At 45.4% G+C, this 22,633-nt stretch overlaps 3 protein-coding genes across 6 annotated transcripts; 2 read left to right on the top strand and 1 right to left on the bottom strand.

Moving 5' to 3' along the window:
- Positions 1-612: 612 nt before the first annotated feature.
- Positions 613-14,375, top strand: Tab2 (TAK1-associated binding protein 2). 3 transcript variants are annotated; one of them, XM_071697135.1, is made up of 11 exons: positions 1,756-3,860; positions 3,926-4,345; positions 8,889-9,027; positions 9,757-10,276; positions 10,947-11,321; positions 11,647-11,877; positions 12,519-12,670; positions 12,735-12,828; positions 12,897-13,175; positions 13,821-13,877; positions 13,983-14,375. In XM_071697135.1, exons 3-11 carry the CDS (start codon positions 8,920-8,922, stop codon positions 14,006-14,008), a joined length of 1,842 nt encoding a protein of 613 aa, XP_071553236.1. In that variant the 5' UTR covers positions 1,756-3,860; positions 3,926-4,345; positions 8,889-8,919; the 3' UTR covers positions 14,009-14,375. The 3 variants fall into 3 exon arrangements, with proteins under 3 accessions (XP_071553235.1, XP_071553237.1, XP_071553236.1); XM_071697134.1 differs by lacking the exons at positions 1,756-3,860; positions 3,926-4,345 and adding an exon at positions 613-1,315 and having other exon boundaries at positions 13,821-14,375; XM_071697136.1 differs by lacking the exons at positions 1,756-3,860; positions 3,926-4,345; positions 8,889-9,027 and adding an exon at positions 615-1,315 and having other exon boundaries at positions 9,762-10,276; positions 13,821-14,375.
- LOC139767650 (pre-mRNA-splicing factor Syf2) lies at positions 14,127-16,318 on the bottom strand. The gene is made up of 5 exons (XM_071697143.1): positions 16,168-16,318; positions 15,351-15,649; positions 15,013-15,153; positions 14,640-14,935; positions 14,127-14,555 (listed from the first exon to the last, which is right to left on the bottom strand). Exons 2-5 carry the CDS (start codon positions 15,444-15,446, stop codon positions 14,390-14,392), a joined length of 699 nt encoding a protein of 232 aa, XP_071553244.1. The 5' UTR covers positions 15,447-15,649; positions 16,168-16,318; the 3' UTR covers positions 14,127-14,389.
- On the top strand, positions 16,058-22,590 carry LOC139767647 (uncharacterized). Of its 2 annotated transcripts, none has more exons than XM_071697139.1 (2): positions 16,058-16,074; positions 19,441-22,590. In XM_071697139.1, exon 2 carries the CDS (start codon positions 19,450-19,452, stop codon positions 20,992-20,994), a length of 1,545 nt encoding a protein of 514 aa, XP_071553240.1. In that variant the 5' UTR covers positions 16,058-16,074; positions 19,441-19,449; the 3' UTR covers positions 20,995-22,590. The 2 variants fall into 2 exon arrangements, with proteins under 2 accessions (XP_071553240.1, XP_071553239.1); XM_071697138.1 differs by lacking the exon at positions 16,058-16,074 and adding an exon at positions 16,516-16,937.
- Positions 22,591-22,633: the final 43 nt, after the last annotated feature.

Consider the following 22,633-nt stretch of genomic DNA (forward strand, 5'->3'; position numbering starts at 1 on the left):
TCATTTTTCGCCGATGTCGTACTTTTTGCGAAGCGATATAAAGAGACTGAAAAATAGTTTTCTATATTTTTCACGAATATTATTCTTTTTGAAGCGGTTTGAATTACACAAGTGACAAGCATCATTTCAATGGGATATTTTCCTCATTTTTCGCTATGCTATACTTTTTGCGAAGCGACAGATTACTAGATTAGAGAGATTAAAAAATATTTCCTTAACGTGGAATATTTTCTTAATTTTTCGTGAATATTTATTATCATTTTGGTGAAGCAATAGATTATGAGAGACAAGCATGGAATACTTTTGTATTTTGTTGCTATATTTCTCGTTCTACTTTCATCGATCTAGTTTTATCAGTTTAATCTCTCGATTATCGGCGATTAATTTCCGCGAGAGTCGCGGTAAGAAGGATCGCTAGATCACGACGAAAGGAGGACCGTATCCGTCGCGACGCTGCGCGTCGGTGTCCAGTCCTCGCATACGCGATCTAAAATAGCGCGCGGACGGACGTCGCGTTCTCTCCCTCCTCGTCGTCACCGCGGCGAGCTAACGTGACGCGTCTCCCATTCATAAATAGGGACGGCCACTTTATCGGCTTTATCCGGCGGGACGGCCATCTTGACTACGCGATCGTGCGAGCTCCCGTCGCCGTCGGTCCGCGTCGACCGTCGACGTTCGCGATCGCCTCGCTCGCGAGAAATCATCGGAGCATTAAATCACGCGCGGGACTGGCGGGACATCGGCGCCTGCCGTCGTCGGCGACGCGCCGGGACGGAAGCGGCGCGGCCGAGCAGCGCGGTGGTCGGTACGCAGTGCACAGCTGATCGGTGGCCCCGACGGACGGTAGCTGCTCCTGCTGCTCGGCTCGTCGTCTCTCGAAGGCGAAAACGCGAAAACGGAGCGGACACACACACACACACACACACACAGAAAGACATATACAGACAGAAAAAGGCAGATAGGAGGAAAAACGCGAGTGAAAGCTGAGAGCCTGAGAGGCAGGACGCGAGAGACCGCCCGCGCTCGCGCCCGCACCGGTGCGGAGTTGCGGAGACTGTCGGCCGCGTGCTGTGGCTGTGGTGTACCGCGATCGCGCTCGTCGGTGACAGGTGAAAGCTCCGCGAGAGACGAAAAGAGTTTCTGCGAGGAAAAGGGGTACGGGATTCTCTTGAAGAACGACTGCGGTGCTGGTCCCTTCCTCTCGCACGGACGAGGTGTAGGTGTTCGTGAAGAGAAAGAAGAGGAGGAGGAGGAGGAGGAAGAAGTGCACGACGTCGCAGCCCGCTCGTCGGACGTCTCCGATGGTTGCCGTCCGGTGAGTCTGCCTGCTCGTGCGACTAAAGTTCGGGTCTGAAACACTCTAAAAGCGGCGCTCCAGGGCGACCGCCGCTGCCGTCGCCGTCGTCGACGACGACGGCGATGGTGGCGTCTCATCGTCGCTTCCTCCGCGTCGCGAGGGAGCGACGGGGAAAGGGAACGGAGCGCGCTCTATTACTCGCGACGGCGGCGACGGCGGCGGACTCCACGCGGCACGAAAATACACCTGCGACGGAATGCACCGGATGGATACGCGGCTGTGCCGACAACAATGCGCTTCCGCGCGGAGGATCTAGACTCGGGGGGAAGGGGGGAAGGGGGGACGTCATCGAGAGACCGAGTTTCGTTTTAGTCGCGCGTTCGGTTCGGGCCCGTTCCCTTCGGCCGCCGCGGTCGCTCCCCATGCTTTTCCCCGACTAACGACTTTTACATGTCTCATCTCGTAGTAGGAACTTCATTATCGCTATTAAGCATATTATAGTGATGAAACATTCCGTGACACGATTGAACAAAACTGTATTTTCGTGGCAGATGCGTTGAATAGCGTGCCTTTTACCTTGCATCGTTGCGTCATTCAAAATATCACATTGGACGGCACTTGTTTTTTTACAAGCATTTATATCTTTTAAAAGATATCGATGACTGCAGCAGCAAAAAATCGAGCACAAAAATGAAGCGCACAGAAAAAAAGAATACTCTTGATTTGAGAATGTCTTTAGTTTCAACGTGGAAATCTTGAAGTGAGATTATATTGCGTTAAACGAAGAAAACTAGCTGGAATGAAGTCATTTTATATAGTTTAACCAAGAAGAGAGAGAGAGGAAAGTTGAAATTCTTATAGAGAATATAAAAAGAATCAGGATCGTTTGGCTGTACAAAATTAGCTTTAATATAAAAAAATCTTGTAAGAAGATTATAGATTTTGCGTATATACAAAACAATAAACACGTTAATTTGAGTACATAAATTTTGACATTTATCTTTATTCTGTGTAGGCACTCCTACTTTTAGATGTAAAAAAAAAGGTGAAATAGATATAATTATTCTTTAGTTTCTGTATATTTTTGCTGTTAAATTTTCTTACGTTATCTCAGCATTATTTGTGCACGGAATAAAGTTTTTTGTTTTAAGGATTAATTACAAAAGTGGTAGGAGTCCCAGAGACTCTACAATCATACGGTTGAAAGTTAAACTTTCCGTATTGACGTATATTCGTACTTGATAAGTTCGTCCTATAATCTTACGCTTATCTTGTTTTGCAAGTACAGCGCGACGCGGAACGACAGGGATTATCTTGAACCGCACGGCGCGGGGTGCGCGACCGATGTAGAAAAAATATATATTCGCCCGTGTCGTACCGGTCTCGATCGTTGCGCAAGATTTATGATAATGTTGCGCGAAGATAATCTGTCGAGCGCGAGGCGGCCGAGGCGGCTGTTCGCGCGGCGAGTTTCCGCGCGCGTGGGCAAGAATTATGCGCGTAAAAACGCGCGACGTCACGGCTTTAAACCTGTTACGAGGCGAGGCGTAAACAAGCTTCTCTTAATGCGATCGACTGATAGCTCCGGTCGCGTATTCGTATCGCGCGCCCCTTCTCTCGCACCTTTCGAATGCAATATATTTCCGCCGTCATTACGAATTGAATTATCAAATCAGTTACATAATTTAAATCGATTATCAATTTATAAGTGTGGGGTTATTGTTCCGACAAAGAGCAGTGTTTTAAAGTTTAAAGACCGACAAAAAAAGAATACTCTTGATTTGAAAATATCTTTAGTTCAACATCTTGGAAATCTTGAAATGAGATTATATTGCGTTAAAATAAAGACAACTTGCTTCAATGAAGTCATTTTATATAGTTCAATTACGACAAAAAATTGAACTTTTTATAAGAAGATTATAGATCGGCGCGTAGAGAGAGAGAGAGAGAGAGAGAGAGAGAGAGAGAGAGAGAGAGAGAGAGAGAGAGAGAGAGAGAGAGAGAGTTTACCGAAGTTTGAAAAAAGTTTACAAAATTCACACAATGTTATCATTAGGCTACCAAGATCCAAACCGGACTGTAAATAGCGTTTTTTTTCCCTAATTGATTGTATATCATATCGGTCCTGTTTTACTTATATTATCAGTTACGTAATTATCAGTTACTTTTCCCAGACAAGTACAAAAGATAAATATGATCTTTTTACCGCGTGCAACAAAACTCTTCGTGAGAGTTTCGTTTAAGAACGCAGTAGGGTGAACATCCATTCATTCCGTTTGACATGCAGCATGGCATGCAGGGAGGAGACGAGAGGGGGCCGAGTATCAGTTGTACAACAGATCGCGGTCGGTCTCTGCCACTGGCATCAATTTTAACGCCCCGCCATAAAACAAATGTATCGCGTGCCTGTCATAACATGCTCGCGGTGGAGCGTTACGCCTCGCGCCTCTCGCTGCGTCGGTTTATTTAAAGTCGGAGTACATACTAGCGACGATTGGTCAACCGTCGGGCCAGGTGCTCGTTTCCTGCGATTGAGACGTCCTGGGGCGCCGTTGAACTCGGAGTGAGTGGAGCTGCGAGATTAAATGTCAGTTGTATACATAAAATTCATTTAAATTTATATTATAGGGCTACCTCGAGACCGTTGGCATAAATTTTGCCAAGCAGGAACCTGCTGATAGATTTGGAGCTTCTGCATTTGATACCGCTATTTCAATTTTATCAATGTGTTACCGACACCTCAATAATATTCCAATAATCTTCCTCGTGTTAATAATATATAAATCATGAGAAGGATATAACTTGTCGATATCCTAATCATCGTCATCTTAATGGCGTTCTCTTAACATTCGCGCTTGGAAATCCTCAGATTCATATACCGGCGCGGCGCGGCGCGGCGCGGCGGCTCGAAAATCGAATTAATCCAACGCACGTTATCGCATTTCGATGTAATCGCGTCATTATGAAGCACGATGAGATCCCGTGGATACCTTCGTCTGGCGAAGAGGAAAAATGTTTACCGGTTTCTTCGTGGAATGAGCGACGACGGTAAATTGCATAATCACTGGCCTAGTTTACACCGTGCGTTTAGGCCGCGACCTATACCTTATATTCAACCCAAACACGATAGGTCGCGACGATGTAAACAGTTGCGACCTCGCTTGGGTCAGGTCTCTTTTTCGCGTGCCCTGACCTAAATTAGGCCACATGACGTAACGCGTGTAAACGCAGGTGACCTAAAGATCGCCTAAAGTGCAGAGAGTGTACCAATAGATACTAATAGATAATTTTTACTTATATATTTGACCCAAAAGTATCATAGGTCTACATGGTGTAAACGTTTTGTTTAGAAGCCTATTTTAGGTCAGGGTATAGGTCAGGTCGCGATCAGGTCGCACGGTGTAAACTAGGCCACTGATAAATTGATCGCTAAACTTACCCGGCAATTTCGCTTAATGGTTCATTAAGACGCGCGCGCGGAAATACCGCGTCTGATGAAAGTTTCTGTCGGGAATATAACTGCACGGAATTCGGATTTAAAGACCGAAGATATTTACTTCGAGAGGGAAAGCCGCTCCGAGAAAGAATTGATATCGACTTCGAGGAAGGGAGTGAATTACGAGAGCGATCTAGTTCGCGTATCTCTTGCCTTGAGATAATTTGAAACTTTTTGACTGATATATTAAAAGTAGACTTTTACTATATTAGTTTATTTTTCCAATATTCTCTTGAAACTTTTCTTCTATTTAATTAAGTTATTTAAGTAAATTGCGTTGGACTTAACGGCATTTAATTAATTTAAATTCCACCGGTTCGGCTGATGCAGACGACGACGGCGACGGCGACGGCGACAACGACGGCGATGTCTTGCGGATTTTCTCGCGGGAGGGAAAAAGTGTGATATTATTTTCAGTGTAGTTGTGGCGTTTATTTTTGCCGGCGCTCGCGCGGCAGAGCGACTTATCGTACGGCTCTGCTTAACGTTAATGGCGCGCGTCCCCCGTCAATTATTATTCTTGGTTCCTTATTTTCGTCTGGTGGCCGACTGACTTGACGCCCCCGACGTGCGTTAAACTCCCCGGCGCGAATCGGATCTCGTTGCGTTGGATTGCCTCTGTCCCTTTGACAATCTTTAGGAATGTATTTGTAATAATAAAATAAAACATGATAATTTTATTTAATGAAATCCTAATTCAACGTGTCTATAAAAATATTCGAGAACACGTTTGGTCTATATGGGATAGATTCGCAAGCACCGTCGCTCTAATCACCTCACACGGTTCATTGCGTTCGTACGTCGCTGCTAATTAGACGTTATTACGGGCAATTAGTTCCCGGACGACTGTTGCGAGCAACAGGTGTCGGATGTCGGATGGACGTGTAGCTTATAATTTCGGAGACGTGCGATTTACGGTCTCTCGATAATTAACGCGATTGTCGCTACATTGAATTTACAGGGAAACTCCTCGCTCCTCCCTCGCTTCTCCCCTGCAGAAAATCGCGTGCGTGGTCGGAAAGCGGTTTTCCGTGACACCCGCGCGAAATGTCCTCGCTACTCGCTATCGACGGTCGCTCTCGCGGGTCGACACTCGGGGATCTCGGCGGATTTCCGCGCGACGCCTGAGAATAATTCCGCGCGGAAATAAAACAAAACGGAGGGCGGAGGCGTGAAATATCGGGCGGAATTCGCCGCTTTTCCTCCGTGTTTCTACACGTACGGCCCAGACGAAAACAGCGACGCGGTCTACGTGTATACGCGTGTCTCTCGGGTATTTCATGACACAAATATCTTCTCGGCAGCCTAGAATTCCGCTTTTCCTTTTTCGCTTGTCCCGTCGCGAACGGCGCTCTCGTTCCCCTCTTGAAACGTCTCCCCCGTCGACGTCAGAGGCGTCCCGAAACTTTCGGCTTTCCGGTAGACGGGTAGAGTCCTCATCTGTCTTTATTTAATATACGCGATTTTATTCTCTTATCGAAATGTAACATATTTTAGCTGTGACGCATTTTCTTCGACCAACTCGACGTGGAGCTTTCTATCGCGAAAATTCGACTAAATGAAAGTTTGCTTTTTGATTTTGTGTAACATATCGTCTTTAATTATTTTTAGAACTAGTTTGTAAATTAAAAAATACACATACTTGTATTATAGCTCAAATATGTTCGATTTGACGAACATTTTGGCGTGAAAAGGTTCGTCTCTCTCTCTCTCTCGCATTCGGTTTACTGTCGCGACTCGTTTAGGTTTCTCTCTCTTTCCATCCTTCCTGCGATAATTGTTCCGAATGAATTCGTGCAGGATGTGACAATGGCATCTACTGAAAAAGTGCCTTTGGCACGAGCGGATTCGTTTCTTCGGCTAATGGTGCGCGAGATTTACAAACGGAGCCGGAACGGATTCGCGCGGCCACCATCTTCGAGTGCCGTCTGCCCACTCGCATTTATTTACATTTCGCTCATTTACATGTAGACTTGTTTTCGAAAATCTCGAGAAGGAGAGCGAGTTGCCAAAGAAATGGAAGAGTAAACGAGTCTGAAATAATGGGCAGAAGTGAAAGACACACGAGCTTCATGTAAAAAATTTGTATGCAACGCGTAACCATGTCCTTTCTTAAATACCTAGAAAAATAAAAAGAATATTAACGAGTGTTTTAATAGGAAACATGTGGGAGACATTGCGCCAGATTGGATTAAATTAATTTATTCGCTGAAGAATCGAGAAACGACAGAAGGTACGAATGGAAGCGCATGAAGGCGCGCCAATAAACACTTTTCTCCCTGATTGATGCCTCGTTCACCTGACCCGCCGTCTTGCCAGGTAGACGGAAGTAGACGGAAGAAAAGGAAGCGACGGAGATTATTAATTCTAGCACTTTATTCCGCCGCGTGGCTATGCTCCAAATGCAAATTCCACGCGGCCGAAGCTTTTTCGTCCCCTCCGAAGTCTTTTCCGATCGAATTGGCGTCGCGCCGTTTGCCAATCTGCGAGCTTGCGCAAAAACAGTTAAATGCACAATTCGGGGAAAAAAGCACTTTGTATCATACCAAAAAAGAAGTCGACGGTAATATATATTTTCTTTCGATCACCGAAAACCATTCATATACTGGTCCTGTAATATCGTCTGATCGATGCTATTTTGATTGTAGATTTTTTTTCAGTATTTTTATCTCTTAGATTGACTTAGATACATTTGTTCATTATTATTGCTGACACGTTAGACGTTTTTCTATGACAGATTATCATTTTACGCGAGCGATCTTTGTTGCAAATAATATAATATTATTCGTAAAATTTCATCACGGCTGCTGGCGGGAGCGAGCGCGTGGCATGTTCCTCGGTGCCGGCTAATAATTATGTGGCACTCTTACGTGGCGTACCGCACAGGTGTCCACCGTTTTCCTACGTAGCTGCCAATTCCGCGATGTAGCGGGTGTCGTGGAAGCGATCGGTCGCGTGGGAATAGGATCGGGATTTCAAATTAGCCCGCACGGATTTTGGCAGTTTTTGACAAAAAGAATCTTTGCGATGATTCACCTTCGTGCGTAAGCACACGCATTTAGATCTCTCCTTAATCGCATTGCTTATATAGTTGTCATTTTTCGACTGCTATTTACAGGAGATAGGGGTAAGAACGCAAACGCCATGTACTTAATGTACAGATATCGGAATGCGAGTGGAGTGTATAAAAAAAGTTCAATTTTTTAAATTTATATTAGGTTTATTAGATGATATCGATTGTATTTTAATTATTGAGTTATGCGGGAGAACGATGTATATTTGCGCGCGATGCGGGGGTTGCTTTCTGCGGGATAAACGAGAGCTTCTCATTCATTACCGTGTAGAAGCAGGCGAACAACTTGGTTCGACTTGTGCGTTACTCTTGAAAAATGGGTCAGCCAGGCGGGTTTATAAATACGATAAGATATGCCATCGAGAGAGAAAGAGAAAGAGAGAGGGAGAGAGAGAGAAAGGAGGGGGGAGGAGGGAGGGAGTGGGAAAGCTTTCGTCTTGCTTTCCTGCTTGGCATAACGAAGGGGCGAAAGGAAGTTCCAAGTTTCAAGAGTAACGCGTCGCACCTGCCGAAATCGCCCCCCGAAAAAGAAATAAGCGCGCGATCGCGCACGTTTCCCGATTGCCAGGTTCCACGGTCTCTTTCTTTGACTTTCTCTCCTTCCCTCCGTTGCACGTGGTCGAATCGTCGAGAGTCTATCGCCGATTTCCGCGACTCTCGTCCGACATTTCGCGAATTCGCGCGCTCGACGTTATCGAGATCGCCCCCCCCCCCCCCCCCAGAGTCGACAGAGTCGACGAGGAGCGTTCGATCTGGATGCGGCCCAACTCGCGCATCCAATGAATTATAAAATATCCACGTTTCTGAGAAGGCTTCCGGATCGCGTTATTACGAGCGCTCTTGGCTCGTCTCTCGTCATCGCGGCGGTATTACGACCGCATCGCGAGAGACGGGACGGCGGACCGGGCGGACCCCTCTTGGCGCGCGTCGTTATTAGCGGGAATTAACGGGGGAGCGACTACCTAGCGACCACCTTGTATCGGGTCCGACGACATGTAACGATGATATACCTGCACCTGCAGGTAGGCCCTGCCAGGAGGATGGGGGCCCACGATGGGGGAGTGCCACTGCTCTAACATCACTATCATGCAGCTGTTCCACGAGCTGAAGCAGCAGTTCCCCGCGCTCCCTGATCACGTCGTCTCCCAGTGCATCGCCCAGGTATACAGGTGGCCTTTGTCCGTCAGGAGTGTGCGGCCCTATTAAACGCCGACCCACCCGTCTCGGGCGCGAATCTTCTCGAGAGACACTCTGAACTAACTCGTCGTCCCTAGTCGCCGCAATAACGACTAACCGCCGGTGCCTGCAACACGGTTTACGACGTGCGACTTAACAAGGATTAATAATCGCATCCCCTCTCCCCTTGCCTTCCTCGCCTGTGTCATGCATCGCTAAACTCATTTGCACGAGCGTGGAACCTGTGTGTACGTTGTTTAAGTGTGTAGGTCCTCCCAGGATGGACCGGATGTATCTTTCGTCACGTTTGAATTAATCGATTTGGAAACCATCTTCCTTCGAAGAAATAACGTGTTAAATTTTAGAAAAAAAAAACACGACAAAGTCACATTCTACCGAATTAATTGGCTGGATTTTAATAAAATTTTAATTACAAGCAAAGAGTCATACGGTACTAAAAATTGGATGACATTATTTGTGTCGATGAAAAATTACAGCTAAATTGACCAGACAGATTATAGTCAGAAGGAACATTCGGTTTCGATTATTCTGGGATCGATTATATATAAGTCTTTCCTAGAACACACGCGTGTAACATGAGCGATTAATTGTAAGCGAACGCGGGCTCGGGACGCGTGTCCCTCCTGAGCCGGAAACCGACGTCGCGCGGGGACGATCGGCGGCAAGCTGACCCCAGGTACGTGTGCGTTGCAGAACAGCCACGACCGGGAGACATGCGCGAGAAGCCTGCGGGCCACCCAGGAGTCCCGTCCGTCGCCGGGCGCGTTTCCACCCCCGGCCCCCTGTATCGGCGTGCAACAGCCTGTACCACCGTCGCAGTCGCAGCAACCGCAGCAACCGCAACAACAACAGCAACAACGAGAGCAGCAACTCGCGTCGCAGCAGCGTTGCTGCACGATGAACCAAACGGTCGCGAGCAACGTCGGCGTCGTCGGGCGTCCCCATCGACCGGCGTCGCTGGACATCGGTATGACTCGTCGCTACCCCCCTGTAGGTTGCACCCGCACCGCTGCCGCCGTCGCCGTCGCCGTCGCAGCTGTGACGCCAGCGTCGTCCAGCGGTATCGTCACGCCCTCGTCCGCGCCGGCCGCCTGCACGTCGCGCGGCTTCTTCGACGACGGTTGCACCGTCAATAGCAACAGCAACGGTAGCAACGCGCCGCCCGGCTTCGAGCTCAACGTCAACGTCGCCTGCAGCCCCGCGGGCAATCGCGGTACGGAAGACGGACGTTGTCTCCTTGCTGGAATTGATATTGTACTCGCACCATTTAACGCTGAGAATCCCGAGTTGTAAAGCAGGAACTGCTTTACAAACAAAACCTACACAAATTGGAAATAGTATTAATTATTTTTCGTGAGAGATGTTTCAAGAAGAAGACACAGCGATTTTACGATGTAAATTACATATTACAATAATTACATGTTAATATCGAGCGTTAAATATGTGATACGATCAAGCAGCATACAGACTGAGAATTAAATTACGATAGTATACCAAATCAAAAGAGATTGCGGAATGATATTATTTCGCTTGTGATGACTATATAAGAAGAGATAGGATAGGGTGTTTGAAGAGTGATTAAAAGCGAAAGCGGATTGTATAGCAACGCCATATGCTATTCTCAGAAGATCAGAATCTTGCTCGCTTGCGACATGCTTGTTTATCACGGATATTATTAGAGACAATTCATTTTAATCGCGCTCATAAGCTCAATTATCATTCGACAACCGCTCGGACGGACCAGTCCGCCAGTTGACTTCGATCACACACCGTCGACTTCTTTTGGTTTCAACCATCGGCTCTAAAATTCGCGAGATTTATCGGAAAGTTTGGGGTTTTTTTTTCCTAAGAGATTGTATCTAATTGTGATTTTATATCGGCAGATTTTCGAACGGCACCAGCGAGCGGTGCCTGTAAACGAAGCGACCTCGCGGTCGTGCCACGACCTCATTACGCCGAGCCTCTGTTAGCCATCGGGAAGTCCGAGACGCAGATCGATCACACGCGAAGTTACACGTCGGTCAGCCTGACCCTCCGGCCGCCCTCCTCCGAGCCGCAACCCCCGATCGATATTAGGTCGGAAGGATCGAGCCTGACTTACTCGACCTCGTCCTTGGACCCGCGTGGCTTTCAAAGCCGCCTGCAGATCAGCATCGGTCCTGGAAACGTTGGCAGCGTGGCGGCGGCGAGGATCAGACCGCCGATGACTAAGCCGTACATCCTGCCGCCGTGGACTCAAAGCCCACTGTGGTCGCCTGGTACGTTTTTTCGATTTAAAACGATATAATTTAGACTTAGCTTCGACACAAGAGTTTAATTTATATTTTAAAAAGCAGTATATAATGTAGAAAGAGATTTTATCGAGGAAGAGAGAGAAAGAAAATATATATTTGTGTAGACTATGATGTAATATGAAACACGAAGCGTAGTGTAGGCGTGTGTATACAAGGTATTCTCAGACGTCTAATTTTAGTAAAATAAAATTACAATTCAATAAAAATTAAGAACATAGATTCTCTGTATTCGTCGAAGAATTTATTACTAAAATTAACACGACGGGGGGTTTGCCTGTATCGCACTCAGAACTTCCGCCAGAACCACCGAGCCAACTGCCAAGGCCTACGACGACGATGAGCGCGCCGACTACACCCTCCATACCGCCGACGACGAATATCGTCCTAGGTTACAGCCTCCCGACGACGCCGTCCGGGCCCACGACGAGCAGCAGCGGCGTCGCGCCTCCCGCCGTCGCCGCCTCTTCCTCCATCGGGGACCACGCAACTTCCGATCGGAACCGATCGCCGTTGTGCCAAGGTGAACGCATGGATCGGGTCGGAACGGGATGACACGCAAACCGATACCGTCGTCGCCGTGCTCTAGCAGTTGCAGAATCGCGCGCACGTGTATATTTACCTGGAAGTCAGTCGGTCGCACGTACTACGCCCACGCACGCAACGCCGGGAACGATATTTACGCATTCCTGACCCCACGCTCCGGGCTATACATAGCCGCGCGCGCCCGCGGTTACAACTACGCGGACCACCTGATCCGGTTTTTCTGATCGCGAGAGTCCGCGCGCTATCGACGCATTTCCTGGACGCTATTACGCTAAATGGTATATACGTTCGCGAAGGTCTTCCGCGTTTTTCCATTTCCGTTGCACGATCGAGGAGCGCGACAATGCTACGGGCAACGCGGAGAACCGGTGGCGTTGCGACCGTTAATTTGTGACGCAGATGTGACAGCTGATGAAACTGTCTTGTATCTAATCCGTTATCGTAGCGATCGATAAAGTCCGAATGAGGCGTGATATATGATAAAATTAATGAGTCATCATTCGGGACAAAGTAGAATTAGAAAATCGCCGTGATTGAAGTAAGCTCTGAAACTATTTGACTCGCCTCGTGCGTCGCAGTGCATACATGCCAACTAAAATAGTCCTTGAAATTTTTTAGTGGAGGAACATCAAAAGAAATTAGTCGCGGAGCAACTGGCCAGGAAGGAGAGGCTCGCCAGGGAACTAAGAGCTGAGAAGGGACGACTCGAAGCGATGAAGAAAGAAGTGCAGGCATTAGCTCGACCGGTCGATCCCTCGGTATCGCCTCAAGTACGTGGCAATGATGATTGATTTATCTTTTCGATATGTATCTCAACGCGTGATTTTTGTGCAGGAGCTGAAGAGAAAGCTGAGGAGCGAAATATATATGCTGCAGGTCGAGTGCGACAGATTGGCCGACGAGGTTGATCAATGGTCAGACAGACGAGGTATCTATTTCCTATCGCGCTGTCGCGTACGAAGTTAGGAGCGACTAGCGAATAACTCGTACTTTCAGTACCATTGGGCGAGACCAACGAGGAGTTTTATCAGGGCATTTATACCGGCCAGTCGTTGCCAACGAGACTGCCGAATATTCACCAACCGCCGCGCTTGCCGAGTCAACCACCGGCGTGGCGACCGGAGCAGCCGACGACGGTCGCGAGTGATAACGACCGGGAGGAACGGGACGAGCCCTCGTGGGTCTGCACCATGTGCACCTTCGACAATCATCCATTGATGAACAAGTGCGAGGAGTGCGACATGCCGAGACTGTTGAACCGCGGCAGCAGTGCAGGTATAAGCTCCAGTAAATCGACGAGAGAGTTGCCGTCGACCTCGTTGTCATCGTGGTGATAGTGAACCGTCCCGAACGCTACTCCGACTACACGAAATAAAATATTCAGCGTCGCCTAACAGCATGCCGACTTTTGTTACATTCTTCACGAAAACTCGTGAAGGCCGTTTCCTGCGATTATACTAATCGATTGGATTTTGATAACGCGATGAAGCGTTTGAATAAAAGTGATATATTTTATCCTACTGTATTTAAAATAAAAAAAACTCTAACAGAGTGTGAGAGTGTTGTTATAACTATGTTATAAAAATTGTGTACTTAATTATGATTAATTATATTAATCAGGTTTTTAGTATAATAAAGGAGAGTAGAGCTTGCGATTCTGTTCTCATTTGTTAGAAATATATATGTGTGTGTGCATTTGTTGAATTTGATATCGCACGATTAATTAACGTTCCATTTATAAATCATACTTTTTAATTCTAAGCTATTAACATAAATTGATATAGCATTGATATTTCTTGGCGAAATGTATCATCTTTGTTTTTAACTCGCAAGGTAAGGAAAGGAATTTTATGCCTGATGAATTATATGTAATATTTTGCTAAATTTTTTGTGGCGATAATGAGAGTCTCGAATTTTCAGGGGAGACGCAAGATATTCATATACGAGTAACGCATCACCACAATTTTTCGCCACGGCGTGAGTATACTTTATACCGATGCTTCCGTTCAAATCAAATTAATATTTTGCAGGTATAAAAACTATTTACTTTATTTGTAAAATAACGACGTATTATTTTTCCAGATATAGTGCACAGTTGGGTGGTATGATGCGAACTGAATTAGAAGCTTTCAAAGAACTGTACATACATATAAAAAATATTATTTAAATTAAATAAACAAATTTTGTAGGAACTAAGTGATTGTAATAGAAGATATGTGACTAATGTAATAATTTAACTTAATTTTTTATTTACGGTTAGTGCACATTGCCCGTTTTCTGGCAATTACATTTCTCTCTTGTCGAAGCAACCTCTACGCGTTTTCAGATTTTCGCATATCGCAGAGATTAGGCGCCAGTAAAAGCAACAAAAGATACATTCTACTAAACACTACAAAATTCTTTTCCCTCCAGATTCTTATTTGTATAAAAAGTTATCGTATAATACGTAAAATACAAGTATTTGTGATAATTACAGCAACATTTTTCCGTTATATAGCCGTACCCCTCTCCAAGTTTAGCTTCGTTTCCCGAGTATACTCGCCGTAAAATCTCTCCAATTTCTGATTGAACTTGGCGTTACGCTCGTTGATATAATCGATATCCGCGTCGTCGTTGTGCATTCTACGTCTACTGTATTTCTCTCGTTTTGCAATCCTGCAAAAAAAAAGGAAAAGACGCTAAATCCAAGTCTTATCAGAGATTGCGTTATTTTAATATAAGATTGTAAATGTTACTTACTGCTTCTCCAAATTGGTGACCATTTTATCTACCGCTTCTTTTTTATCTTCGTGCAAGCCGTGCAATATCGTATTTGGATCGCCGTAAAAAGCAGGTCCTAACTTCTCCTTCGCCTCCTCGTATGCCTCCATGTTCGGTTTAATGTTTTTCACCAGTCTGTTGTAACAACGTATCGCCGCTTGCTCGTAGTCCGAGAAACCTGGATCGGGATTCTGTTTGCTTTTCTTCTTCCTGGCTATTCTCTCTGCTTCCGTGGCATCGATACTCAGCAATTTTTTCCGTTCGTAGTCTTCACCCTGAAAAATCAGTTAAGTACGCAGCGTAAGTTACATAATTTCATACATTTAGTTAAAAATACAATGAATTTTGGTACCTTAGTCTCTGCCTCTTTCCTAGCAACTTCGTCCTGCATTATCCACTCGGCCTGCCTCTTGCGGGATTCCCAATTGGCAGGCAGCTTGTTCCTCTTATCCTCCTCCACGACTTCCTTGTGGTTCTGCATTCTGGCCTCGTTCTGTTAAATCAATGCTTTGTAGACAAATCGCGACGATAAATTCCAATAACGAGTACGGTTAGAATTAAAAAATCAACATTCTTGCAAATAAAGGAAAGAAATAAGATGTTTAAAGCTTGAACAGCATCTTTGGAGTATCGAGTTAGCTTCATCTCAAATTCTCGGAATAGGTTAGCTTTGTTCTGTTATGAACTCACTCTCTTGGCGTGCAGTTCTCGGAGTCGTTTCAACCTTTCATCGTGCTTTGTCGTCGCGGATTGCGCGGACGACGCACTCGGCCCAGCGTCATCCATCGTCGAGTAAAATGAGATGCAATTTTCCAAACTCGGGCGGACCAACGTAAACCCGTAAAGACAGCAACTCAAGCAACTCGTCAATAATGGAAAGAGAGAGAGAGAGAGAGAGAGAGAGAGAGAAAGAAAGAATTTTCGTGGTGGGTCGCCATCTACATTCTTGAAGTGCGGACGCAGAACTACGTGGCTGCGTACACGTCAACCTTTCTGACAAAATACAAACGTGTGCTCGAAAGATAGAGCAAGAAAATCGCAGTTGGAGACGTTTACGCGTAAAATATAATAATCTACATCAAATACAGTTTAAAGGAACCAATCAATCAATCAATTATTCAATTTATAATAATTTACATCGTTAATAATAATTATATTGTTTGCAATCTATATGAAAAAGATTCGTACAAATATACAATGTAAAAAAAACAATCCATATAGATAATAATTTTGAAATTTATCACAACTGGAAAATTGATCGACCGACGTTACAATCGATCCACCATGTTGCTCTATCATCGTTACCGATTCGCGAGATCTCACGCGGACGTCACGAGCGGAAGAGAGAGAGAGAGAGAGAGAGAGAGAGAGGCGCGTTACCGGCGAAGGTCACATCTCGTTCAAGTGACGCGACGTACGTATATACGGGGATCGATCTCGCGCCCGCGCGCGACGTTTCGGAGCTCGGAGCGGAGCGGAGATCATCAGCGCCGTGATATGTACATACGGTCATACGCGATACGCGTTCGCCAGTGTTCCCGTCCAGTCCTGAGTCCGATCGATCCACGTTCGCCGACGTTCCGGCCACGTACCGGCCGATCGGCCGCGGATCGCATTATCGAATATCGAGCTTTATCCCTCGCGCGACCCGAGGCCCGAGGCACCGAGGCGCGGTGCGACTTGACACGCACGCTTTCCACCTTCCTCGCTCCCTCCCCCTTCTGCTCCCTCTCTCTCTCTCTCTCTCGCTCCGTTCCACTCAGTTCCACTCCGCTTTGCTTTTTCATGGGCTTTTCTGGATTCCCGCGGGTAGGGCGCGGACGTACACGAGCGCGAGCGCATACGGGTGCAAGGCAGGGCGCGCGCCGGGGAGTCCGGGGACACGGAGCGGAGCGAAGCGTGGTGAGGGGCGGTGAGGCGTTCAGCGGGGACAGAGCGGGATAAAGCGGGCCGAGAACCGAGCTGAGGTGCGCGCGCGCGCGTGTGCGACGTCGCACGGCGCGAGCGAGCGAGGGCTGGTGTGTTGCTGAGACGGTGAGACCGCGACCGCTGAGAGGCAAGCGCGAGCGCGAGCCAGCCGAGCAGTGACGCGCGCGAGAGAGAGTTAGCGGAGCGAGCGTGGCGAGGCCGAGGGCCCCGGAGTGCTGCGCGGGCATGGAGACCCTCGAATCGAGCCGCGTGTGCCGCCTCTGCGGCCAGCACTCGGGCATCTCGATCAACATCTTCGACGAGAGCGAGAATCACGTCCGGAAAATCAACGCCGTGCTACCCATCATGGTACGTCATTACGCTTTCCCTCTCCCTCCCTCTCTTTTTCCTCTCTCTCTCTCTCTCTCTCTCTCTCTCTCTCTCTTTCTCTCTCTTTCCCTCTCTCGCGCTCGAACGGCCGCTCGCACGTACGTTCGCTCCTTCGCGCCCTCTCCTCCGTCTCCGTTTCTTTCCAGCGCTGAGCACTCCCCTTTCGCGACTCCCTTCTCCCTTCTCCAATTTCAATCGGGAGGGTATCAGGGTACGCGCCCGCGTGCACTCTCATCGTCCTTGCACAACGGCGGGACCAGAGCGCACCCTCCACCTCCCCCTCCCCCCTGCCGACCACCTCGCCACCTCGTTCCTCGTTACGAAACGCAAGGTCCGTTCTCTTTATTAGCCGCGCGCGTGGAGCGCGCTTTCTTTCGACCCTCTCCCCCTCCGTCCTCCACCTCATTCGACGCTCCAGCGGCTCCAGTTCGTTTATCTACATCCGTTTTCGTTTCGGCAAAATGCAGCATGCGGCGAAAAAAGAAGATAGGACTTCCGCGTTCGCGTGCCGTAACTGTCGAGTCAGCGAACGCGGGAAAGCAGAATCCCGCGGGGGAGAGAAGGGCCGAATAGGGCACCCTTTGTCCGAGAGCGGGACACGCGTCGCCGACCACGTGCGAGGGGCAACGGGGCTCCCCGCGGGGGGGAGGGGGAGCGAATTCTCGGCTCTTTTTTCGGTTGCAAAACTATCGATTTGCGTAAAAAGTGAGGTTATCGTCGGTTTTGCGCGCGAAACGAGAACGCGCTCCGAAATGTCCGGGATGCGCGGATTATACATTGCGTAATTGGAAAAGAGCGAGAGAGGGAGAGATTCGAGTGATCTCACAGGCTCTCCTCGTGGGCGTCGGATCGCGGTGGTTTCGCGCCGCAGATTTTTCGCATCGGCGAACCCCTCAGAGATCTCGACCGCACTCTTAGAACTTTTCTTTCACTTTTTTCACCACGTTCTTTTATTTTTTCATTTTAACGTGAATCACACATTAATTATAAAGGACAGAAATTAGTATTTTGTTTCGCCAGTAATAATTAACAAACAGTTATATATTTCGACCTGACCGGTCAGGTGTTTCGACCATGGTCCTTATCAAACGCTAATCTAAATCATAACTGTAGAAATGTAGCTATTATACAAAAACATCTTTGCCTTTAAGAGGTAGTGTTAAAAAAAATTCATAATCTAAAAGATGTTTTGTAAGTTTGATACAACCTCATGAAGGAGAAGATGTTTTTGTATAATAGCCACATTTTTACAGTTATGACATATTGTTAGATTAGTATCTTGACAAGAACCACAACCCATGGTCGAAACAAAAACATCATGACAATTTAATATTTAATAAAGGTGGCCAGTCAGGTCAAAATCTATAACTATTTGTTAATTATAATAAATATGTAAAAATTTATATTTAGGAGAACAATAAGTACGTAACAATTGACGTTAATCTGTATTAGTTGTAATAAATAAATGACAAAGAAAATAGCTAGCTCATTGATAAGATTACAATAGGTAACATTTTTTCTGACAAAAAATAATTAGTGCATATTTTTTAAGTGTTTGTAAATATTTTTTCCAATCAATCTGCATTCAGACTCAAAATTAGTAAATCAATTTGTTCTGAGTTTATTTTCACGTTTCAAGTTTATGGCATTACTTTCCAAATTAAGTAATCGAGGCAATCTTGAGATACGATATCTTCTAGTTAGCCGATCTATTCGCGTAAATGTTATCGCACACGTGCGTAATGGAAAGGGATAAACAATTCGAAGTCGCGATAAATCGCGTGTAAAGAGCGTTTATCACTTAATATTGTCATTTCGCTGAAATTCGTTTCAACGTGCGCTTTTACATTTCCACCTGTATTTTTTATATTAAATTACTATAAATATATATATATATATACATAATGTTATAAATTTATATTCAAAATACTAGATGCTTATATATTAAAAATATAAATCAAGGCGTAGGGTAGAATCTAGAAATCTGTTCTAGAACCAGTACGTCGTTATACGATGCTTTGAAGTAATTAGCAAGGGCAATATGGGTGGGAGCTAGGAGCGAGTATGTTAATAAACGGAAGTTTCCAAGCTTGAATGGCATGTCATTCTTCGATACGCATATCAGGTGACAACGCACGTGTTTACTTCTCTTTCTCTTTCTACAATTCGACAATTCAATCTTGCGGCTACTCGGTATTTCGTGTCTCATCAATGACCGAACAGCAATTACGACGATCGAGGCGTCCGGTGTAACAAGAGCGCGGTGATTTTTTTCATTTCTTATTCTTGCAAGAACTTGGAAACGTAAATCTTGGAGAAAATGAATGTTACGCCTGCCAAAATTGACTTGAATTTAGATTAATCTTCTCAAAATTAATTTCTTCATAAAAGATCGAATCGAACGAACTCCTCGATCGGCGATTGATTCTCCGAGAACTCGCAGGTTCTTCTGATTCCTATGTGTTTGCTATGCGTTTCCCAGGTGCACGAGATGGATCTACTGCCGAAACAGATGTGCCACCGGTGCAGCTACAAGTTGGAGGAATTCCACAAGTTCTACGTAGACTGCTTGAAGACGGACGCGGCGCTGAAGAGTCAGCTGTCGTGGATGCGGAAGGGTGGCGGTAGGGAAAAGATTGGCGTGCCGATGGTGCACATCGAGAACGTGAAGATCAAAGCGGAGCCGCTCGACTACGACGTGTACGAGCTGGAGCCGCTGGTGGAGAACATCGACTATATCAACTCGATGAACTCGGTGGCGTTCCCGACCGGCGGCATCCACGACGGATTGACGTACGCGGCGTTCTCGCGCTACCGATGCTGCTGTGATAAGAAGGACCAAAGCAGATCGACGAGAACCACAGCGGGGCTATGTCAGAATTACGAGGGACAGATGCCTAGATGCGGCAGAATCGCGGACGTCTCGCGGAAGAGGACTCTCGAGGACACCACCGCGCGGTTAAAACCGTTCAAGCGAAATCTCTTCACGCAGTCGGTGTTCCCGGATTGCCCGCAGAATCGTCCGCCGCGCGTCGAGAACGCCATCGGGAACGCGCGAGATCATCTGGCCACAGACACGAGTACCAAAGATGACGTAGCCTCTCCGGAAACGCGGAATCATCCTCACGGTAGACTCGAAACGTTTCCTGAGAGCCGGGCGGTTGTCAAGAGCACAATAGTGCGGAATCTGAGACCCAGGAAGAATCTGATGAACTATGCATCGAATAAGAAGAGAATGTCGAGTGTCAATCCGGGACCATCCGCGTTGAGCAAGTCGAACGTTTCCGACACGAAGACGACGTCCACCTCAGACCTCGAGCCGACACGGCGGATCAAGGTGGAGCTGACGGACGAACCCAAAGGGCGCAACTTAAGGCCGAGGAGGAGTGTCATAGACTACCAAGAGCCAAAGATAAAGAGAAAAGTTTCGGAGCATCGCACGAAGAAACGCAAGACGGACGAGCGGAGCTCGAAACTGTATTCAAACAACGAGAGTGCATTGGACGCTCCAAACTTGAAAATAAAACTGGAGGTTCTAGACGATTTGGAGGCTATGGTGCTCAGTAAAACGACCAACGCGACAGCGGCACCTCGATTACCGAGCAAACTCGTCGCGTTACCCGCGAATGTTGAAGCAACGACGAACAACGGTGACGTCAGTCGGCGAGACGATTATCTCAAATCGCAATTTCGAGGTCAGTTCCAGCTGGCCGAGCGAAAGTCGCTCCCCAACATTGCGAAAAACGGCTTGGTGAAGACGAAGAAGACGTGTCGGTTTCCCGCGGCGAACTACTCGCCAAAGTGCCTGAGAAGTCAGGACGCTTACCTGAGGAACGGCAAGACGAGAAAGAGCGATTTTATGGAGTGGTCGGTGAAGAGGCTGCAAGCGAGAAAGCTGATGGACACGATTAACAAAGGTGCGAAGAAGTCACCGATGCTAAAGCTATCCGAGAACATCAAGCACTATTGCGAGTCGTGCAATGTCAGTTTTATGACTAAGGAATTGTTCAGATTGCATGCGTGTTACTACGATTGATCTTTCCCGAGAGACACCAAGTCCACGAACTGTCTGAAGATCGTTCGAAAAATTAAAATGTCTTCTAGATATCTCTGTTGTCGTTCGGAGAACGACATTAGGACACTTCTTGACGAAGTATGAAAGATGTATAAAGGATTAAGAAATCTTTGTGATTGTATGACAATGTACATTATATATCTTTCAATTTACGTCTGATTTTTTTCTTCTGAATATTTTTTTCTTGCTCATAAAATGAAAAGTGCTTTTGTTTAAGTTTAAACATCTTATAAGGATAACAAGATGATAGTTCATATAAAATGTGCCTGTCCCTAAAAATTTGACCAAATTCTTATACTTATTTTTTTTCCGACCTTTTACATTAGCTACCTGATTATATATGATTTTTTCTTTCTTTTTGGAATCAATTTTCTTGATGAAATCAAGATAGATCATTTTATTAAGATTATCAAGTGTAAGGGTAAATGAGAAATAGCTGCTATTTCTCATTTAATAGCAGGTTTAATAGCAAATTCTTTATGTACATAATGTACTTTATTTAGATTTAATATTATCTGTTATCTTTACTATATGATTTATATTCAATAAGCGATATATATGGATATATATTATATAAATATATATAATATTTACTTATTATTATATATAGTATATATATATTAATAACAATATTGTATATATATTTTATATATATGAAACTATATATGTAATATAGTTTCACTTATCATATATAATATTATAATATATATATATATATATTATACATAATATGTATTATAATGTAATATAGATATATATATATATATATATCCATGTGCACACTTAGATCTTGTTTGCTGACTTAAATACGTTGAACTATGATAACTGTTGCAACATACGCTTAAGATTTTATGTAGAAATTCACAAGTCGCCTTCAAAGATTGAGAAATAATTATACGAGAAATAATTAATATAGAGATAGAGGTATATTTTATGAGAAACAAGAAATATATAAATATATATATTATATGTCGATATTTTCGATGAAAACATGTGATATGATGTATATGAAAATAACGACCGATTTTTTGGAGAATTCCAAGTTATGTAAGTCAACGGATGTAACAATTAAAAATTGATCTTTCTACTGGTACATCGCAGATTTTTTATATTTTATATATTAATAAATATCGACGATCTCCATAGTTTGTCGATTGTTCCTCATTCGAAAGAATTACATACGCTGCGTAAAAAAGATTTAAAGACAGTTACTTTGTGGCTGTTTAATATGTTCAGACTTGCATTAATTGACATTGGACACACGCAGTGAAATATTTGTTAAGTAGTGACTAATTACACTCTATCTTTTTAGCGTTGTTGAAAATTAAATTGAATAATATCACATTATGTCGTTAAATCTTTCATTCATTCGACGATTATATCGATAAATTACATCGATTAACTGCATATAAGTTTGTGCAATCCCTTAATTGTTGCAAAGCGTTTCTCTGAATTATCTGTCTGTCGATACACAAATAAAGAAATAGTTACTGTTATGCGGTAGATATATCTTTCTCATATCATTTAACTGATTAATAAATGTTATATATAATTATATATACGTGTAAATTATGCAATTGCAATTATTATAAAATCACCG

The sequence above is a fragment of the Temnothorax nylanderi genome, unplaced genomic scaffold (assembly GCF_030848795.1).
Source record: "Temnothorax nylanderi isolate EJ_2023f unplaced genomic scaffold, tnyl_v1.0 TNYL_tig0011_pilon, whole genome shotgun sequence".
Taxonomy (NCBI): domain Eukaryota; kingdom Metazoa; phylum Arthropoda; class Insecta; order Hymenoptera; family Formicidae; genus Temnothorax; species Temnothorax nylanderi.

What these genes read in the sequence shown, in the direction of transcription:
- Tab2 (XM_071697134.1), top strand. Translation starts at nt 8,920, where the DNA reads ATGGGGGAGTGCCACTGCTCTAACATCACTATCATGCAGCTGTTCCAC. An exon ending in CAGCCCCGCGGGCAATCGCG is followed by an intron (nt 10,277 to 10,946) that starts GTACGGAAGACG and finishes TTATATCGGCAG; the next exon opens with ATTTTCGAACGGCACCAGCG. An exon ending in ATCCCTCGGTATCGCCTCAA is followed by an intron (nt 12,671 to 12,734) that starts GTACGTGGCAAT and finishes ATTTTTGTGCAG; the next exon opens with GAGCTGAAGAGAAAGCTGAG.
- LOC139767650 (XM_071697143.1), bottom strand. Translation starts at nt 15,446, where the DNA reads ATGGATGACGCTGGGCCGAGTGCGTCGTCCGCGCAATCCGCGACGACA. An exon ending in GAGAACTGCACGCCAAGAGA is followed by an intron (nt 15,154 to 15,350) that starts GTGAGTTCATAA and finishes TTGATTTAACAG; the next exon opens with AACGAGGCCAGAATGCAGAA. An exon ending in GTCACCAATTTGGAGAAGCA is followed by an intron (nt 14,556 to 14,639) that starts GTAAGTAACATT and finishes TTTTTTTTGCAG; the next exon opens with GATTGCAAAACGAGAGAAAT.
- LOC139767647 (XM_071697138.1), top strand. Translation starts at nt 16,815, where the DNA reads ATGGAGACCCTCGAATCGAGCCGCGTGTGCCGCCTCTGCGGCCAGCAC. An exon ending in ACGCCGTGCTACCCATCATG is followed by an intron (nt 16,938 to 19,440) that starts GTACGTCATTAC and finishes TGCGTTTCCCAG; the next exon opens with GTGCACGAGATGGATCTACT.